General features: G+C 45.6%; 1 protein-coding gene across 2 annotated transcripts in view; it reads left to right on the top strand.

The window, feature by feature from the left end:
- The window catches only part of PRKAR1B (protein kinase cAMP-dependent type I regulatory subunit beta), a 106,667-nt gene extending 100,071 nt beyond the window's left edge, over positions 1-6,596 (top strand). For both annotated transcript variants that reach the window (XM_068909058.1, XM_068909057.1), the window contains exons 10-11: positions 3,548-3,629; positions 4,069-6,596. In XM_068909058.1, coding sequence (XP_068765159.1) covers positions 3,548-3,629; positions 4,069-4,241 — 255 coding nt within the window. In that variant the 3' untranslated portion in view covers positions 4,242-6,596. The remainder of the gene's footprint in view (positions 1-3,547; positions 3,630-4,068) is intronic.
- The last annotated feature ends 12,342 nt before the right edge of the window (positions 6,597-18,938 follow it).

Below are 18,938 nucleotides of genomic sequence, written 5' to 3' on the forward strand. Positions count from 1 at the left end.
ATACAGACAGATAATTATAAATACGTCTTCTTTGTTTAATGGTGTGGACAGTCTTCCCGTGAAGGTCACTCTGACAATACTCCAGGATGTACTTCTGGAGTTGGCGACTTTTGCAATGCGAGGCCAAACTGCGTAATCAGTTCTTACATCTGGGTGCTTGATGTCAGGGTTTCAGGAAACTTCTTTTGCTCCGTGATAGACCTGTTCTCACTGGGCAACGGGAAAAGCCTATGTGACTGTTAAAACAAGAGTGGAAAAATATGTATCTGGAATATGCATTGCTTTATCCTGCCAAGCTAAGTGTTTATTGTGGAGGCCAGACACATCTGTCCTTCTCCAACAGATATCATGGTGTTTCTTGGATTAAAAAGGCCGACCGTAGTGGAACAGTGGAAGAAATTGCTTCAGAAAACTTGACTTATTGAAGTCCTGTATCATATGGACCCTGTCAAAAAATATTAGCCACAATAAAAGCTGACACTAGAGGAGATGAAAGCAATATTGCTTTATATTGTGATTATCTCTGCGGCATCATGCTCAGGATGGGCAGTGGGGAATTGCCTCCTTTATGTGTTTGACCTGGGTGGTCAATGTGATTGCTTTGGGGATTTTTTTGTTTTATATAATAAAACATCTGTAATAAAAGTTTAAAAAACAGTTTTGGGAAAGAGAATGGAGACACAGATGAACAGACAGCTATTTGAGTCAAGGGGTTAGGTTTTTGCCAGGCTCCAGATGGGGACTGAGGGGACAACAGGGGCTGGAAGTGATTTTGAAGCTGATTCTGTCTACACTGCACAAGCAATAAGAACAGCATCAGTTTAGGCCTGTGAGCTGCACCTGATCTGAAGTTTGGCAAGACAGAGATTGATACGGTCATTATTCCCTACGTGAGATATTCCAAGAATGCTGCTTATGTATGAATGTTTATTCTGAAAACTGTTGCAGTAAGTGTGAATAACAAAACTCATTACTCTACCTTTGCATTTTTGACCCCTTGCAGATTTACTGGAAGATCTTGGAAAACAGCAGCTTTGGCTAAAAAATTTACTTATATCAAGGATAAGGAATTTTTGCTGGAAACTTAACAGGCACCGAATCACTTTCTCACATTCAGTCCTCTTTTGAGTTACTTCTGTGGATAGCCTTACACTTGCTGCAGACAATTTTATGTGCATGATCATGTTTTAATAGTAAAGAAAAAAAAAGACCAAAACCAACTTCCCCCGTCATGTTTGGTTTATCTTTGAACAACTGGAAACTGATCTTGTACTGTGCTCTCTCAGCTCAGGTGCCCTTGCTTATGCAAGTTGTGCCTAACACACATTTCTGAATCTTAGGCCATCAGCTTTCTGGCATTTTGATAGTGAAAGCTTTGAAGCCAAGAAGAGTTTTGTCATTGTTTTCAAATGGACCAGGATTTGCAGCCCTGATGTTTATTCAGGATTTTTGTAGTAATGATATGGCATATAGCTAATGGGGTGGAACAGTAAATTTTCGTGACCATTGTAACGTGTTGGCAGTTTGATATCTAGTAGTTTATACTAAGCACAGGTTACTCGTAATGGGCAAACGGAGAAGATATAACTTTCAGTGTGTCAAATTAATTTGATAAACATCCAACTGCATATAAAAATCATCAGATGCTTAGCATGTATCAAACAAAACTTGCACATTATTTGAGTTTCGGGTCTGGTTGTTGGCATGATCAGAAATAAGATTTACCTCTTCATTTGTATAACATGTAAAGGTAGCAGTTATAGCTTAACCTAGTTTCCAGCAATTCATGAAGTGTATGGGCTTAAAAATAGCCCTGTTATGAAATAGGATGTGATATGAATGAAACAGTATCACAGCGTCTTGGTAGTGCTTGTTCAGAAGAAAGCAAACTAGGATAATTTACTATGTTACACTGGATATTCTACTGCTGTTGGTCATTTCTGCCCCCTGCCTGCCCCCCCATCCTTGAAAAGGAAGAATCCGACCCAAAGTAGCCTGGCGTTGCCGTTCAGATTTGAAACTCAATGACAATGTTTAGGAATCTACAGGGTGTATTTAAACACAATGCAAAGGGGAAAGGGAGGGTTCTGCAGGGTGCTGAGCGCCTTTTTACTGCATTGAAGCCAAGGTGTTTGAAGGTACTCAGCATCTCCTCAAGCCCTCCAGCCATCACCTGGGGCACACAAACTTCTCTCTGCCCAAGGAGGCTGCAGAGTGCTTGCAGCTGGCTGATCTGCGCTCAGTACTCTGCCCTGGAGGGAGGGTTTTGCTCCAGCTTAGAGTGATGCTGATGTGGCTGTAGGTGCTGAGGGCAGAGGAGCCAAGCAGTGGAAGATGCTGTGTGCTGGGATGCCCTGTGGTATTTTCCAGTGGCTGGCATCAGTCTTCCAAGTACAGGAGACGTCACTGAGTCTTCTGCCCTTCCCGGTTGTGGTTGGGGCAGGTTCAGCCCCACAGGCATTACTTTCCAAACCAAAAATCTTAAACAAACATTATTGATGCTCTCCGATTACACTTAAATACTTCCTTTATTCCTGCACTCTTCTTGCAGCATTAGCGTCAGGCTTTTTACAAAAAATGGCTCTCTACTCTATTTGTTAGCTTTTAAAAAGTCTTATTAATTTCAGTTAAAAATCAAAATACATTAACATTTTGCCTCTGCCTGTGCTTTTGGTTTGGACTCTGAAGATAATTTCATATGTTATTGTCTTTGGGTTTTTTTGCAGAAAAGCAGATACCTTCTGTATCTACAAAAAGTTTATGCCACAAATAATTTAAGGGTTCCTCCAGGTTAGAATATTTCTGTATGTAAAACCTCTTTGAAGGTTTAAATAGAGTGTTACTGAGTTTTGACAAGTATTAGCATGTGCCAAGTACTGCAGTTATTAACGGTAATGTAGACAAGACACATTCCATCTCTCAAGCGACTGACTCACAGGTGTCCAGATCACTAAAGGCCACGAGCAGGCAAAGCCACTAAAAAAAACAACCCTCTGTTGCGGCAAGCATTAAAAGCTCCCTTTATCAACAATCTCAGCCAGAGATCCAGTGAATGATCCGGTTAGGAATAAACTCTAGTCACTATCTCACAAAATTATATCCCAAGACAATGACTGGGAAAATTACCTTTTGGTTCCTCATGATGCAAATCTTTTCTGTATCTCTTGTAAGGTTCTACATCCACTCATAATATACTTTTAAACCATATTAATTAATGCATTTACACACATGATGTGCATTATTTAAATAGTGGATGTGGAGTTCTATCCTGTTCCTTTTGACTTTTGTGGGAGCAGAATCTGTCTGCATCCAAACAGTGCTGCATTCGTAAAAGTGAAATCAATATTGCTGTACTGATGTGTTTTTTTAATTCCTTATTTCCTTTCATTCATATGTGAGAAAATGACTGAGATTGTTGCTTCTCTTTTAGCAGAACTGACGGATTGTGACAGATGTCCTGCAAGAGGGAATACTCTGGATTCGATACTTTTTAATGGCATAACTTGTTTAAGCAAAGCAAGCTAACTTTCTACGCTTTTGTTCCCAGGGAACAGCTTCAGTTCTTCAGCGCAGATCTGATAATGAGGAGTACGTAGAAGTTGGAAGACTTGGTCCATCAGATTATTTTGGTAAGAAAATTCAAGGTGATAAAAGCATGGTTCAGAAAGACAGGCAAATGGAATTGATAAAAGTAGTTACTCTCTCAATTGGTTTTCTGCTCTTTAATGAACAAGGAGGTTATGCATAGGTCAGCTTCTGCTTTCAGCAGTATGGAGAGATTTCACTGAAGCTGAAACTATTCCTTGGTTTACACCAGTGTAACTGACAGGAGACAGATCCGGAATCAGCAAAACATTCTGAATACGTTTGTTTTCAAAGGCATTTTACACGCATGCATTATGCATGTGTAATGCATTTGTTCTGTCAACAGAATTATGTAAAGTGTCTATCAAGATAAATATAAAAGAATATATTTTACAGTCAAAGCAACTGTATGGTGACTAGAATATACACCCTTCCAAAAACGAAGCACAGAATGTGTGACAGCATATTTATCCCTGTTTCCAGGTGAGATAGCATTATTGCTCAATCGGCCCCGGGCTGCTACAGTGGTGGCACGTGGACCCCTGAAGTGTGTAAAGCTAGATCGTCCCCGCTTTGAACGAGTGCTCGGTCCTTGTTCTGAAATCCTCAAGAGAAACATTCAGAGATACAACAGTTTCATTTCGCTCACTGTCTAAATGATTCCTTTTGGATAGCTGCCTTTGTGTGACCTTGTGCACTTAAATTTGCGCTGTGCAGCTCCATAGCTTTATGAAGGAAAAAAAAGTGTGCATTTTATGTGTGTTTTTCTGTTTATGTCATGCACTGGATGTCAGTTCAAATCTTATGTATCATTTAAGCAGGAAGACAACTGTTTGGATAAGACTAGCTTTGGGGAACTGTTCATGGAAGATTAGGCTTTTGGCTTGCAGGCAAGATTTTTACCTATTGCTGGATCAAATAGCTTAAACTGTGTTTTTAACTATTTAAAATACATACGAATTTCTATTTCCTCATTATTTTACACTTTCTTTAAAGTTGGTCTTATTCACCTTTTGTCAAGCTCCTTGGATAAAGTTATGTCCCTCTGCCTGTCACTTTTAAAAGACTTTTCACTGATTATGTACTGGAAGTTTCTGAAATCCCACACGGTTACTGACAGTTGCATGGTTTAAAAGGGAAGGTTAGAGGAAGGTTTTGATCATTCCAATATGTCAAGGAGAAGTAAGGCTTTTGGTCATTTTGTTTGTGGCTTAGATACAGGGGGCCATGTTCCTCCCTGTTGCAAGCCTGTCCAAGTTGGGTTTGTGACATTGAGGATATACTAAGCCAAACAGTCTGCTCCAGTTCAGTCTTCTAGGAGAAGATTTCAAGGGATTATGTTTTGTAAGAATTTTAATGGAGCCTTGAGGACCTTAAGTTCTTTATCCTCAGCTTTTTAAAATGAGAGTTTGCATTAGATCCCTTAAAAGTCAACGGGAACTCTCTGCTGAATTAAATGGGGTCTGAAGCACATTCTTCTGTACCAGGGTGTCTTCAGCCACTTCTCTGAATATTGTATGAAATGCTGAAGAGATGGTGCCGGCTGCACATCAGAGGCATCAACAGCAGTTTGATAGGACCCTTTTTGCATAAGGTCCATTTAATTAAATTTATATGCCTTTGTTTTTGTATATGCCCTGGTTTTTCTGAAAGGCAAATATATGCATCAAAATGATGTCCCTCTTCCAAAAGACATGCATTGCATAAGAAAAAGTACCAGGATCTTGCAAAAAATTCCTAGTGCCTAGACTCCTCCATGTGTGTGCACTTGTATTGACATTGGTTGCTGCCCTATGGAGACAGCGGGCTCCTCTTGAATGGAGCTTTTTGCAGGTCCAGGCCTTACTCTGTTGTGCAGCCCTCAAGGATAGGATCATTTTGATTATTCTTTGGGGAAACTTTTCCTTTGAAGGAAAACTACTACTTTGCTTGCAGAGCAGCAAAGCGCTGCATTTCAGCTACCCCAAATAGCACTGCCCACTTCTCGTTTGTGGCAAAACTATATTCTTTATGATAACATTCTTTATCTGAATGAATAAGAGCTTTCCGTACCTTTTACATGCCAAAATTTATGTAACGAAATAAGGCAGCAATCTTCCATTTGAAACTAGAGGTGTTAGGTTAAGAACATGGCTAAAATAACTCATACTGACATGTAATGTGCTCTCTTCTTTGGAACTGACAAAAACTGTCTTGGGACTTTGCTATTGACCCCCACCAAGAGGGCTCTTGGGTCCCAGTATTCTAGTATCTGCCCACGAGAGAGGTCTTTACACAGCTAACTGCTTCTCAGCTTCAGAATCCAAGTCCTCTCATCACTTGGAGCTGCTTAATTTATTTCAGCATGTTGTCAGTGGTCTTTCCAATGTATATTAGTTGCTACTATTTATTATGATTATGTTATGCTTCTTGCATGTGTTGTTAAATATGAACTTTCACATTTTTCAGCCTTGCAATTTGAAGACAAACATTTATATAGACACCCCGAGTATATATACATACACACACACACACACACACACGTATATATGTGTGTGTGTATATATATATAAAATGTATGCACATTTGCAAAACTCATGATTTGCTTCACTGTTTTTATATTCTCTTGTGCAATTTAAAAAAAAAAAGTTTTAAAAGTTCTAAGTCACTCATGTATGCTATTTTACCTATTGCATTTCTGTTGCTGCATTGGTAAAAACTTGCAAGTGTTTGGCATAATACGCAAGAAACATTTTATTGTTGAACACCAAGTGTCAGCCTCACTGTTTAGAAAGTTACTTGGGCACACACAGAGAACAGATTCTTTGCTATAGACCTTTATAGATCATGGAAAATACCTTTGAATTATGGTTCTGTTATGAGCAATCTCAAGAAAACTGTAACCATTTAACATCAGGATTCCTATGCTTGAAGTGGAACAAAATGATATTCTTGACAATTTAAAGATAATTGTAATATTTGCAGTGGATGATGGGACAGAATTACAGTATGAATAAAATTGTTCTACATTATATGTTGCTGTTGTGGGTTTATTAATAACGGAAGTCTGTATGAATAGAAGTCGTATTCTATTTAAAATCTGCATATCATAAAAAGTTTGAACTCTATTGAAAATAATCAGATGCAAAGGGACAAAAAATAGGCCAAGAATCCTAGTGCTATATATAGTAATGGAAACCAATCTGTTTTTCTGGAGAATTAGCATGGAGAGAGAAATTCTTATGTTTAAATGTAACCATATATGTCTCTATGAAGAAGCAGGGGTTCAAGGTGTCTCTAGGATCTCCATGTTATTGTTTCAAAATCAGTTTAGCAAGGAATTTAAGCACATGTGGAACATGAAGTATTTGAGCTGTCTCACTGATTTTAGGAACCCTGTGCAGAGCTTTGAAACCCGCAGGAGCACTGATGCAGTCTGTCGCATAGATAGCTGGCAGAGCAGGGAAGAACGGGCTCATTCCTTCCTGAAAGGCAAATGCTGTTCCTGTTTTCCCCAGTGTTGTACACAAAGCCCAGGCCCCATCCCCCCTGGGGCTTTGTCCCAGTCGTTCCTCTCGACATTCAGCCGCGTGTACCTTTTTAGAAGTGCAGCTTCCTTAGGACTGAAACCCAAAGCCAGCTTTGGTGCCTGTGGACTTCTGACAAGCAGATGGCTGCAATTTACTCTGTTGCTGCCATGGCTTCTGTTGGTGCAATGGGCTGGCGAACAAGAACTAAATTCAGGACAAATGTCAATGAAGACAAGACCTCCCAAGGAACCACTTGTGTATCATGCATCTGGATGAATCAGGATTGACAGACTGGAGGAGTCTGACTTCTTGCTGAGAGAGAGGTTTTTAGTATGTCATTAGTGCCACTCACCACCTGTTGTGTCAAGTGGAGCCCTGGGTGGCCACAGAAGGAGGCACACTGTGGTCCCAGCTTGCCTCCTGCACCTGAGCAATTGCTCCGGGCAGCATGTGGGGCTCATGGCTCGCTCCATGCAGCTTCTCCGCAGTGGCCTCTTGGGTGGCTCCCTGCATCTCAGGGCTGTCCAGCTTTCCTTTTCTGGAGTGTGTTATTTTTCCCCCTTTGCTATGATTCAGGCAGGAAGGACTCATCTTTCCTGAGAATTACTCACTTTATGTAGTAATCAAAAGTGACCACTCTCTCTGAGGTCCTTCCAGAAGGGCATTACCAGCCCACACTCCCCAGAAGAAGTGCATCTCACCACTCCTCATTGTCATTCTTTTTTTGGTTGGTTTTAATTGTATCACAGCCATTTCAGGACTCCAGGACAAAAGTGAAGACTTTTTTTTAATGGAAACTAATTGTACCTTTAGAGTTTTTTTACAGCACCCATATGGCTGACCATGCTTTAGGGTGTGGAGCAGATCAGTGTAAGAAGTCTTAAACACTCCTACTGCTTTGTGGCAATGGGTGCCTAAAATTGAATCAGCCCTTTGAATCCTCAGTCCTCAAGCAAGCACAGCCTAACACTGTGTTACCCATTCATTTGCTGGTGGAAGCCAAGAGCTGCTGAAAAGAAGAAAATAATTGCAAGGCATGTTGGTTTGTTTGGCTGTTGATTGCTTTTGTTTTTCTTGCGGTAAGTGGCCTTGCTTCAGAAGTGGAGTCACCTTGCTAAGGGTTAAATTCCTTCTGCTGAGAAGGTTGCACAAGGTCTGTGCATCACATTCAGTTTTGAGGTCTTGAATGGTGCATAAATCCTTTCACTGGCCCATTTATAGAGGAGATCAGATTTGTTCTTTGTGCACGTTTCCATGTAGCAGCAGAAAGAGATAGTACTATCTTGTGCAGAGGTAAAACCATGATGATCACATTAAAAGGAGCCCAGGATCTTACTGCCTCCTGTTTACTGCAGTGTTATATGAATATACAGTCACTGCAACTGCAGTATTGTCCTGAAGGACTGTTGCGGGTGGATAGAAGTTAGCAGGGTAGGAAGTTTTTATTGTTACACCATTGACCCAATGAGCATTAATTGGTTTGAAAGATCACACTTTATATTTCAAAGACCAGCTCACCTTCTGAGAATTATCTCCTCTTACATGCCCAGCCATGTCTTTTTTTTATTGTTTTTAATGATTTAGCAGCTCTGACTGTATCTTATTTCTCCCTTCTTCAAATGCACTCACCTGCTCAGACACTCATAGGGATATTTCCACAGCCAGAGTGACTTTGATAGGTCCTACTTTCCTCTGGAGAAGGAGAATATATTTAGATATCAGTGTATGCGTAGCCTTGAAACTATGAGAAGGCATTGGCTTGAACGCTCCTCCTCCTCCTTTCCTGTGGCTGTTGGCTGTTTGGCAGAGTTTTATCTGGGGTGCAGCACTTACACAACAGGCTGGCCTGCTCTCAGAAAAAGCTGCCTGGCCAAAGGAGCTGGCATCTGCAGCCATCTGGTATTTTTGGGAGGGCTGAGGATGTTTTGTGCTTGATCATACTCCAATACCAGAGTGATTCTCCTGATGATACCTAAAAATCTGGATTCAGCCTTTGCACTTTGCCTAGGAAAGCAAAGCAGAGCATGAATGGCTTGTTGGACATACGCTGACTCCCGTCTCAGGACTGCTTGGGTAACTATCTGGGGGCTTCAGTCCCTCCTGGCTATGCTTTAACCTTTGCTTTCATGTTGTTCTCTGCAAAGTAATGTGAAGAATCTCTGCTGCATAGACACACGTGTCCCCATGCTCCTGTGCTTTTGCAAGTTAAAGTGTCCAGAGTTCTCTTTAAAAAGTCATGAGTTTTCATGGAGGAAAAAAGTAATCATTTTACCCAAGACGACTGCTGCTATTCCAGTATAAACCGTCTCCAAACATGGAACAACAGCGTGCCATTTGGTTCCATGGGCCAGCAAAGCAGAATGAATTGGCAGATGCTGCACTTCTACATGATCTCTAGTAGCCAGGCTGTTAGAACAGTGCCCTTCTTTATTTACGGTTTTGGTTCAAATTGAAAAGATCTGATTTCCCGAAAAAAGTGCCCCTAACTGAAGCTTCAGCCCCGATCTGTTTAACTGAGCTTGGCGTGGTAAGGAATTGCTGGGTGCGTTCACGTGGCCCTTGGTGGGTGCTAACAGTCTCCGCTCGGCTTTTGCACGAACTCACTGTTGGACACACAACATATAGACTGATGATGAGGTAGGGATTTTCTCACCACTGCCTGCTGTTACTGGCTCTATGGATGTTCATACTGCTGGCTCTAGGGAAATCAAGCCTTTCTGGGAAGTGGCTACTCCCTATCCTCTTTATACAGAAAATGTATTGTTATTATTTGAAAGCACTTTTGTATTGCTCTTAGACTACAAGTATGGCGATTGTTCAATTAGAAGACATCATGGTGCATAGCAGTGAAATACGACGTACAGTACCATGCAGTATGTATTTTCCAGATAAACTGTGAAAATGGTGAAATGGATCTGCAAAGTGTGGGTACAATAGCTGCTTTACATTCCTTCATATGTGTGGAATTTGTACGCGCCACAGAGTGACTCTGTTTTGTTGCCATGTGTTTAAGATAATCTGATGATTAGTCGTATTTCTGGCAGTTTTCATTTTCTCAGTTGTATCTGTGGCCCAAGCACAAAGTAGCAGAGACTTCAGATCGAACATGGCTATGAATTAGCGCTGGCTAAGCCCTCCCACAGTTTATTTCCACTACGACAGAGAGAGAGAACAGACTTAACCGTTGAAAAACACAAGAGATTCTTTCTCCTTCTCATCCAGGGGCGGCTCAAGCAATTTGCCAGAGAGAGGTATTTGGCCACAATAGCAGACTATGGATCATTTGATCGAGACTTTCCAGCTTCGAGGTTTATCTGCTCCGGACCCCACCCTGCCCTGGAACCTGCAACCCGAAACGGGCAGCAGCGGTGCAGCGCAGAGCCTCGCCATGCGTCACGGCTCGCCGCTCAGCTCGCGTCACAATGCCTGCAAGCGTTGCTGCCAAAAAATAATCCACCTCTGCTGCGTGCCAGCTCCTCCAGATATTGAAAAGTCCCGTAATCAGGAGGAAGGAATCATGTCCTCGTGCGCAGTTTGTATTGATCTTGGCGAGGCTGACGAAGCTATCTGGGAAAGCAATAGAGCTGCTCCTGTGGCTGGCAAGCCTGCGAGTTACCACTAACAGCCACCAGCAGCATCACACGCTCTGCTCCGCCTGACATGAACGCTCAGATGTGTCCAGCACATGTTACGATGGGCCAATGTGGGACAAATTACCATGAGATGGCAGGATGGTTCATGTCCTTGACACGTATCCAGTAAAGCATCACACCCTCTCCTATTGCCTGTGTTGCTGGCTCCTAGCCCAGGAATAGCTTTTAATGAAGTAAGAGAAATACAGAATTAACTGAGGAGGGCTTTTTAAAACTTGCATTTTAAGGGGGCAGGAGAAGGTACCAAAGTCGCCAGCGGTTCCCAAGGAGCATGAGAACGAGCCCAACAAAGGCGCTCTTGTACGAGTGAGGAGATGCCGCAGAACCTGTGTCTGGATGAAAGTTGCCCTATCAAAATAGCCATAAACAAACCCGCCTCCTCGGCTACAGAAAAGCTGTTGTGCCAGGAGCATATTAAATTGTATATGCTTTTTCTCAAGGCAAAAGAATTGCAGCAGTGACGGCAGCTGTGTGTGCTGGAGCTGAGCCACTGTATTCAACTAATGAAGGCCTTGCTGAGGACGGGGTGGGGGAAGGACTGCAGATGAATGTATTATTCAGAGAGACCCACACTGAAATAATCTACCGGCACTTGGGATATGCGGTAGGAAAAAAAAAGTGAGTGCCCAGTCACTGACGGCTAACGTCTTTGCCAGAGGGCAGCACAGGTGATGGGCCGAATCGCTTCCCAGGCTGGAAGCTTCAGCCCGGTGGGTATTGCTGTTTACGGGATGAAGCACGACGCTTTTTTTTCTTCTGCGTGTTTCCCTGGAGAGGTTCAGTCTAAACCTCTCGCAGCAGAGCTGGGCTGCTGCTGAAGGGTCTGCCCAGCGCGGGCGCAGCGCGTGGGCTACCCGCGAGCGGGGCCTGAAAGCAGCGAGCAGCAGGGGAGCCGCGGGGCAACCCCGTCCTCCGTGACCGAGTTCTGCTGACAGCTGCCTGCTCACAGATGTCGTGGGTAAGCAGGAAAAAAGTGGCCTCATTCATGCAGCGAAGATCGTCTGGGCCCTTTTCTCCCCAGGCGAGGTGCCGGCTGCCTAGCTGGCTCCCGGGCCCTGGGGGGAAAGGTGAAGGTGCAGCCGCTTTGGGATTCGCCGAGCGCCACCCTGCAGCCACCGCTTGGCTTCCGCAGCGCTCCGCGCCGGGGCTCAGGAGGGATCGCTCTGCCCTCCACAGCCCTCCAAATGTGGGCACGGGGTGAACAACAACAGAGTGGGATTTCATCTCCATTCACACTGTCTCAGCCGCCTGTGCAATGAATCTTGCTACCAGCGTTAGGAGCTCATTGCTAGGCTGGGAGGAGGGTCTTTGAGTTTCCTTTCTGCCCGCGCTTTCCTCCCAACTCCTTGGACTATTAAAGGCCCAAGCCTGAACGTTGCAGCCCCTGCACGGAGGAGACACATACGTAGCACCCATGTGTGCCCGGCTCAGCCAGAGATCTTCTTGGAGTATGGTGAGCATCTCAAATCTTTTTCCCCCTTGTGTCATAATTTCAATGTAAGCAAAGGTGAGCCGTGGGTAAAGAGTATGGGATAATTCCCATTCATCCCCCAGTTTAGAAACTTCAAGAAGAGTACGGTGCTTTCCTTCTTAACTCAGGAGCATGCAGCTCACATAGATCTTCCATAGGAGGGAGCAAAATAACACAGAATAAATTCAGAAAGGACAATTTCTCTGAAAACACCTTCCAGGTGCCTCATCAAAAATCAGTTATCCTCAGGCCATGTAGTTCAAACGCTGCAGCCAGGAGACGGGATGGAAGAGCCTGACACACATTTCAGATTAAACTCAGTCCCTGCAGCTGTCCCATTCTTTAAGGCAGAAGAGGAAATTTATGGCTCTCGTGCAATGCGAGCAATGTCCTGTGAGTGCCCACAAGGTAAATGCCCTTCTGTGTTTGAATCCATTCTACATTTGAAGTCGTTGTGCAGGTCAGGCTAACATGATTCAGTGAACGAAAACCCATCTTGGTTGCTCTTTAAGCAGATTACAGCAGATTAGCTGACTAATCTGTATGGAATCCTCTCTCCAACAATTTCAAACTGTAAACAAATCCAGCCACTTTTATAGTGTGGATAAATATTGACTACGGATTAGATTAGGATTAACTTCAAATGATATTTGCAACAATGGTTTTATTTTACGACTTACTACCTTTAGTAATGTAAAAGCTCTTGAAAGAAACATGCCTTCAACAAAGCGTGAGTTTCAGGCAGATCAGCTGTACAATAGTAGGTAACAGAGTACATACACAAACGGAAATTAAATACTTTATCGCCTAGAGATGAGGGAAGCTGCCAGTAAGAAGACGAGCTACCAGTACAGAGTACAACTGACAGATTATCACAACGTGGTAGTAAAATCTTCTCCAAAGGATCTGACTTAATGTTAGTACCTTACAGCTGTTACTCACAGTTGTTTTCTTAGATGCGGAAAAAAATTGTATATGATTTGCAAGCAAAGGGCATTTGATGGATGTTATTTAATATTCTGAGTTGTCACCCACCGAGGATGTTCAGCATGAGTGAATTTGTCCCTGCTTGTGGCCCGGTGACTTCTAAGAGAGGAGGCAGCCTTTGCGACCAGGCGGTTCGTCTTCCCCAAGATCTGGGGTTTTCATCCTATCTGCAGCCATACAGGGAGATCTGAGATGCACCAAGTCAATGCTTAAGACCCCGTCGCTGACTCCAGCAGGATCCCTGCGAGCCCGTGATTTGGCCATCGGAAAGCTCCTACGTTTGATTCCCAAATTTAAAATGTAGCCAGGGAGGTGAGGGGTGGGAATCCCTGGTATTATCACAGAGCTTGGCAGCGGAGGGGAGAGGAAGGACTGCTTGCTGTGAAACGCCGTCAGGAGCTGAACCCGCCGTCGCGCAGCCAGGCGGGCGGCCTGGCGCGCGGCGAAGCGGGAGGAGACGGGGCCGCAGGCTGCGGGGCCAGCCGCAAAGCTCGTCCCTTCGACAGCCACCGAGCCAAAGGCCGCTTTTGAAGAAGCACCTCCAAAACGCAGCGCCGGCCGTGTTTGGCAGCACATCCCACTCCAGATGCCCCGCGGAGCCGGCACCGGCCCGCCTGGCCCTCGGGCCGCGGTTTCCAGGCCGGCCCGCGCCGGCACCGCCGCGCTGCGGCGAGCAAAGCCGCCCTCGCACGCCTCTCGATGGGACGTGGGCAGTGTTGTGTCTACCAGGCTAGCACAGGAATGCTCAGTTTACAAGACCACGGCTTTTTAGGAAGCCGGAAAGAAGTTAAACAGCCTTTCCAGATGGAAGATTGTCCCTTTCCACCCTTTGTACAGTTCGGGTAGCTTCACTCTCCTATAAAGAGACGATCTGTTTAATATAAGAGATTTCCAAAGTCTTAGCAAATGAGTATCCGAGAACTGGCTTCTGATGTGGTTTATGTTCTTTCTGATAGATTTGGGTTATGGGAATGCTGGTTACATAGGCAGGGAGTGATTCATGCTGAAACCGTCCGGGTGCCATCTGATCCACGCTGTCCACCCGAAGGTAGAGGAGGCTGCTGCGTGTGTTGTATTAGTGCTTCCAGTTTCAGCTGGTCAGTGATAAGTTAAAATTGCAGAAAAATTGCTACAACACAGGAAAGGAGAAGGCTGCATTTTACAGCAGAGGCAGTTCCTACCAGAACAATATTTACACAGCAAGCCATTGTTTTTTACAGTGACGTCTCGAGACCTCACACTGGAGCGCTCTGTGTAAGGAGCTGTACCAGCACCTTAGAAAAAGCAGGTCTCCATGAAGTGCGTCTGGTCTGTATTTGATGAGAACAGAGCAGCGCAGACAGTGACTGGTTGCTCTGTGTTTATTGCCCAGCTCAGAACTGCCTTGAAAAAATCCCATCCTTCCTGCCCTGACTTCAGTTTTGCCTCGGTAGCGCTTGCAGGACGAAGCCCTTGAACATTTACAGATGGGAGAAAGAAGTGTGGGGAGAAATAGCGTTCTCCTCTACGTTTTTCCCTTTGGTCAAGCCTTTTGAAATCCTATTGGCATCCAAAGAACCTGAAATCAAGTAAAAGGGCAGAGCATGGTTTCTGAAACCGCTGGGAAAAATCCGAAAGGGAGCTGCTCTGAAGGGAAAGACCACCGTCCTCCAGCTCAGATGTGGTGCCTGATGTCCATGTCCCAACAGGGGAGCTGCACTGCGGAGGGAGGAGAGACACCCTGCGTCCAGCAGAGCAAAGCAATGCTGCACAAGAGAGCAAGCGTCCGTGGCGTGGCTGGCCGAGCCTGGGCCTCGCCACCGCAGAGGCTGAGAAACCTTTGAGAGCGAGGAGGTGGGTGCTGCACGCCCTGCAGCACGTGTCCTCGCTGATGCTTGTCCCGGGGCGGGCGAGGTGGGATACTCCTCGTCAGAATAAGCCCATTCCCCTTGGGCTTTCAAAACTTCTCCAGGACCTCTGAGAGCAGGGTTAGGCTGTGAGCCAAGAGCTTCGCTGCAGCACATACCTTTGCTGCCACGTAATAAGCAGAAGACTCAAGGCTACTATTTTTGTTTGTAGGTTTTTCCCCCTCTGTTACTCATATTTCTATCATGCATAAAACCAGAAGGAAACTTGGTATGTCCCCTTTTTTATCAAATCTGTAGTAGACTTATGGGGGTTCCTTGACCGTTCAATTTGTTGTTGTCAAAATCATTTCAGTCACCAGGGATCACAAATGCAGGAATCAAGAAAAAGCCCTGGAGATGGTGTATGAGGCTGCTGGCGCTGGAGCAGCGGCCGCAGCCACGGGGCAGCTGGGGCATGCCCTCGGCCTGCCTCCTCCCCTGGTGTCCGGGGGGCTCCAAGTTGGGCACGTGGCCCTCGGGGGATGCGGGCACACTGGGTCTGAGCCATACGGCCTTGGAGTGGCTCCCTAATGCCCGTGTGTCCTTTCGCCGTGAAGTCACCCTGCTCAGGGCCCGCTCGGCTCGAGCAGCCGGTGTGTTGCCGGCCGCGTACCTGCGGCGTTAGTAAACCCAGCTTTGCCTGCAACCATTTACACTGTTGCACAGAGTATAAAACCTCTCTGATTAGGAGCGAAAACAGCGGGCAGGAGGAGGGACGCGTATCTTCTCGGATTCCTCATGACTGCGTCCCTTTTTGCATATCGCCAGTTTGTGGCCTTGGGTGAGGAATAATCCGCAGCTAAACGTTCAACAAACGAAGCCTCACTGGGCTGGCAAAAGGAGGGCCGAAGAATAGCGCTAGCAACTCCTTCCTTAGATAACACGGGGTGCTTTCAAGATTTACTGCCTTTATCCCCATTTATTGCCAGCCTGAATGTTTCAATTATCTTTTTATGTTTTGGCATTTCCCTAACAAGTAATGTTATTTTGTTGCTTCTGTTTCAGCAGAGACAGAAAGGGCCTTGTTTTCCAAACACGACACGCATACATTGAAAAGCGAGCGGACAATCCCAAAGCGTATTTGGTCTGCCTTAGTGATTTGGAAGGTTATTAACCGACCTCTGTCTCATCACCTTAGCCCCATAAATCTCGTGAAGTCTCCATTCTTAGCCTTTTAGAAATGAATCCTGTTTCTTCTGCAATGGACTCATGATTTTATTGCCGACCTTACCAACTAATTCCCATATTTCATTCAGTCTGAGTTTCTTAGAAGTTAACTCACTCCCTAGCTTGACTTTCTTGTGGCAAATTCAGCCTTGGCGTAACTCCATCAATAGCAAGGAGTTACATCAGCACTGATTTTTGGCCCACGGTTTCTACTTTTTGAATCTGCTAGTATCTCCCCTGCAAGCGAGAACACATTAACATGCCTTTCTGATGTTTCTGAACTTCTCATGAAGATCTCATGAAAACATCCATACATCTCTCCAGTGGCCCTTCTGGTGACCCTCCGCTACCCGTTACGCTCTGAAACCCCGCTCCACCTCCGAACAGGCTGTCGCAGAACGGCACTCACAGCTCTGGCTCGCAACGGCACCACGCAGGGATTTCCATGAGGCAGGATTAGGGTGTGAACTGAGGGAGGATTATCTGTGTCTGGACTCCACACGGAGACGTACAAAATTAGATTATTAAAGGGAAGAAAAGCAGAAATACAAACCGATGAGAACTTGCCTTCTGTTGCTGCCAAATATGATCCTTTGGCATTAGCAGATTAATCTAAAAAAGTTCTGGCCTCTGGTTTTTAATCTGTTTCGGGTCCCACCCATCGTTACAGACGAGGCTGCCAGCCGACCTGCACGTGCGCACCTCCAAAGGTGTATGAGGGCCAGGTGTCCCCCGCTGGGGCTGCTCATGTCTCATGGGCTCCTGCGGCGTGGTGATAGCCGGCATCGCCTTGCCTTTGGCCTGGAGTGGCAGTGGCAGGGCGTTTTCAGCAGGAACGGGTGAATTTAAGCTCTGCCTTTGTCCTGCCTTTGCAGCAGGTGAGAAAAGGGCAATAGCCTGCAGCAGGCAGGAGGCTGCTGGGGCGCCTTCAGCAGCAGCAGCCGGCGGGGAGCACGGGTTGTTTGGTGCATGGCATGGGTGATTCAGCGTACAGCACAGGTTATGTGGTGCACAGCAAGGATTATTTGGTGTACAGCACAGGTTATTTGGCGTATGGCATGAGTTACTCGGCATACGGCAAACCCAGCCAACCCGCACACCGCCCGTTACCCAGCATTTGCGAGACTCTCAGATGTGTCCTAGGCAAGACGTGTTTGTCCACATCCAATACACGCTCTTGCAAATAGCATCACAACAACCTGTGGGAGCCAAAATGCTTCTTTTTTAACAGCAGAAATACGCATGAAACTTAGTTCCCAGGACAGCGTGATCAAAGGAATATATTTTGGCCAAAGGGTGCGAATGGATCAAATCCTCACCTCCACGCCGGGCTGCGTGGCGCACGGAGCGCGGCACAGGTACGGTGAGGGTTGCCTGCTGAACAGGGCTCGCCGTGAGCTGCTGCTAAACTCATTTTTAATGGAGCATTTTCGATTATTTCCTATTCACTTGATACACCACCAAAATAGATCCAGTTCTCCCCTGTTTTAGCCTCTGCTAAAACCCTCAGACCACATCTTCTCCTATAACAAAAAGTATGTGGAATTGGCTAAAAAAGAAACATTCCTGTTCTCACAACACTTGAAAAAAAAAAATCACTCCTTTCCTAGAGAAAAAAATAGCACTTCTAAGACTTTATAAAACTGCTTCTGTCCAGAGGGCTCCTGAGTCAGATCAGCTTTGGCCCTTAACCATTGCTTTGCCAAGCCTCATTGTAAATTATTAATCATCCAAAAATAGCTGCTGAAAATAGAGGCTAAAGGGAAGGCTTGATAACAGCAATGAGTATGACATAATTTATTTTGATCTGACTGAAAGTCGCGCCTGGAGCCTGCAGCCGAAAGCCTGGTCTTTAAGAATCCAGGGCAGGACAAGGGCACGATAAAACCGTGGGGCTGCCAACAGAAAACCGAGCGCGAGGCAGGGGAAAGCGCTGTGCCCTGCTGGGGGGGGGACAAGGAGCAGGACGCACTTATTAGACTCAATAAATAACCGTGGAAGGGAGAAGAATAGGGGGAGAGAGAAATCCTGCAAACCAGCTGAACTTGCAAATGTTTTTGGCATGAACTCACGAGGGCAACTGCAAAGCTCGACACCCACCAGCACACTCATGTAACTGCCACCCTGTGTGGACGTCCTAGATATATATAACTGTATATATATATAAAAGAATGAGCTTGCAAAGGGGATTTCCTGGCTGCTAAAGCCAGAGCAGGAAGCCTTGTGGGCCACGTTACCGCCTGCAGGAGTTCAGCAGAAGACCCAGGGATGGTTAACGGCAGATGCTGAGAGAGAGAGATGCATGTTGGGGGGGGAGAGCTGGAAGAAGCACATTTCTGCCGCGGCGCGGTGCGTCCACGCAGGCTCCCTGGCCCCGGGCAGCCCGGGGAAGGGGCAGCCGGCGGGTGCCGCGTGGGTGCCCCTGCTGCGGCCCCTGCCTCCCGCTTGTGGGGGGACGTCGGGAAACCACACCCGGGTGGAGATGCCTGGAGAGAGAAGGACATTTTGATGTGAAGGGGTTTTTTCTTCTTGTTTTTTTTCTTTTTTTTCCCAAGTTGCTTTTCTTTGAGAGGCTTTGTGGACAGTGTGGGCAGAGCCAAGTGGAAGGAATTTAAAGGGAGAAGCCAGTTCAAGGTCACAGCCTGATACGCGAATATAAACCAAACGATGGCTAATGGTA

This window comes from Struthio camelus, chromosome 15, assembly GCF_040807025.1.
Source record: "Struthio camelus isolate bStrCam1 chromosome 15, bStrCam1.hap1, whole genome shotgun sequence".
NCBI classification, from domain to species: Eukaryota; Metazoa; Chordata; class Aves; order Struthioniformes; family Struthionidae; genus Struthio; species Struthio camelus.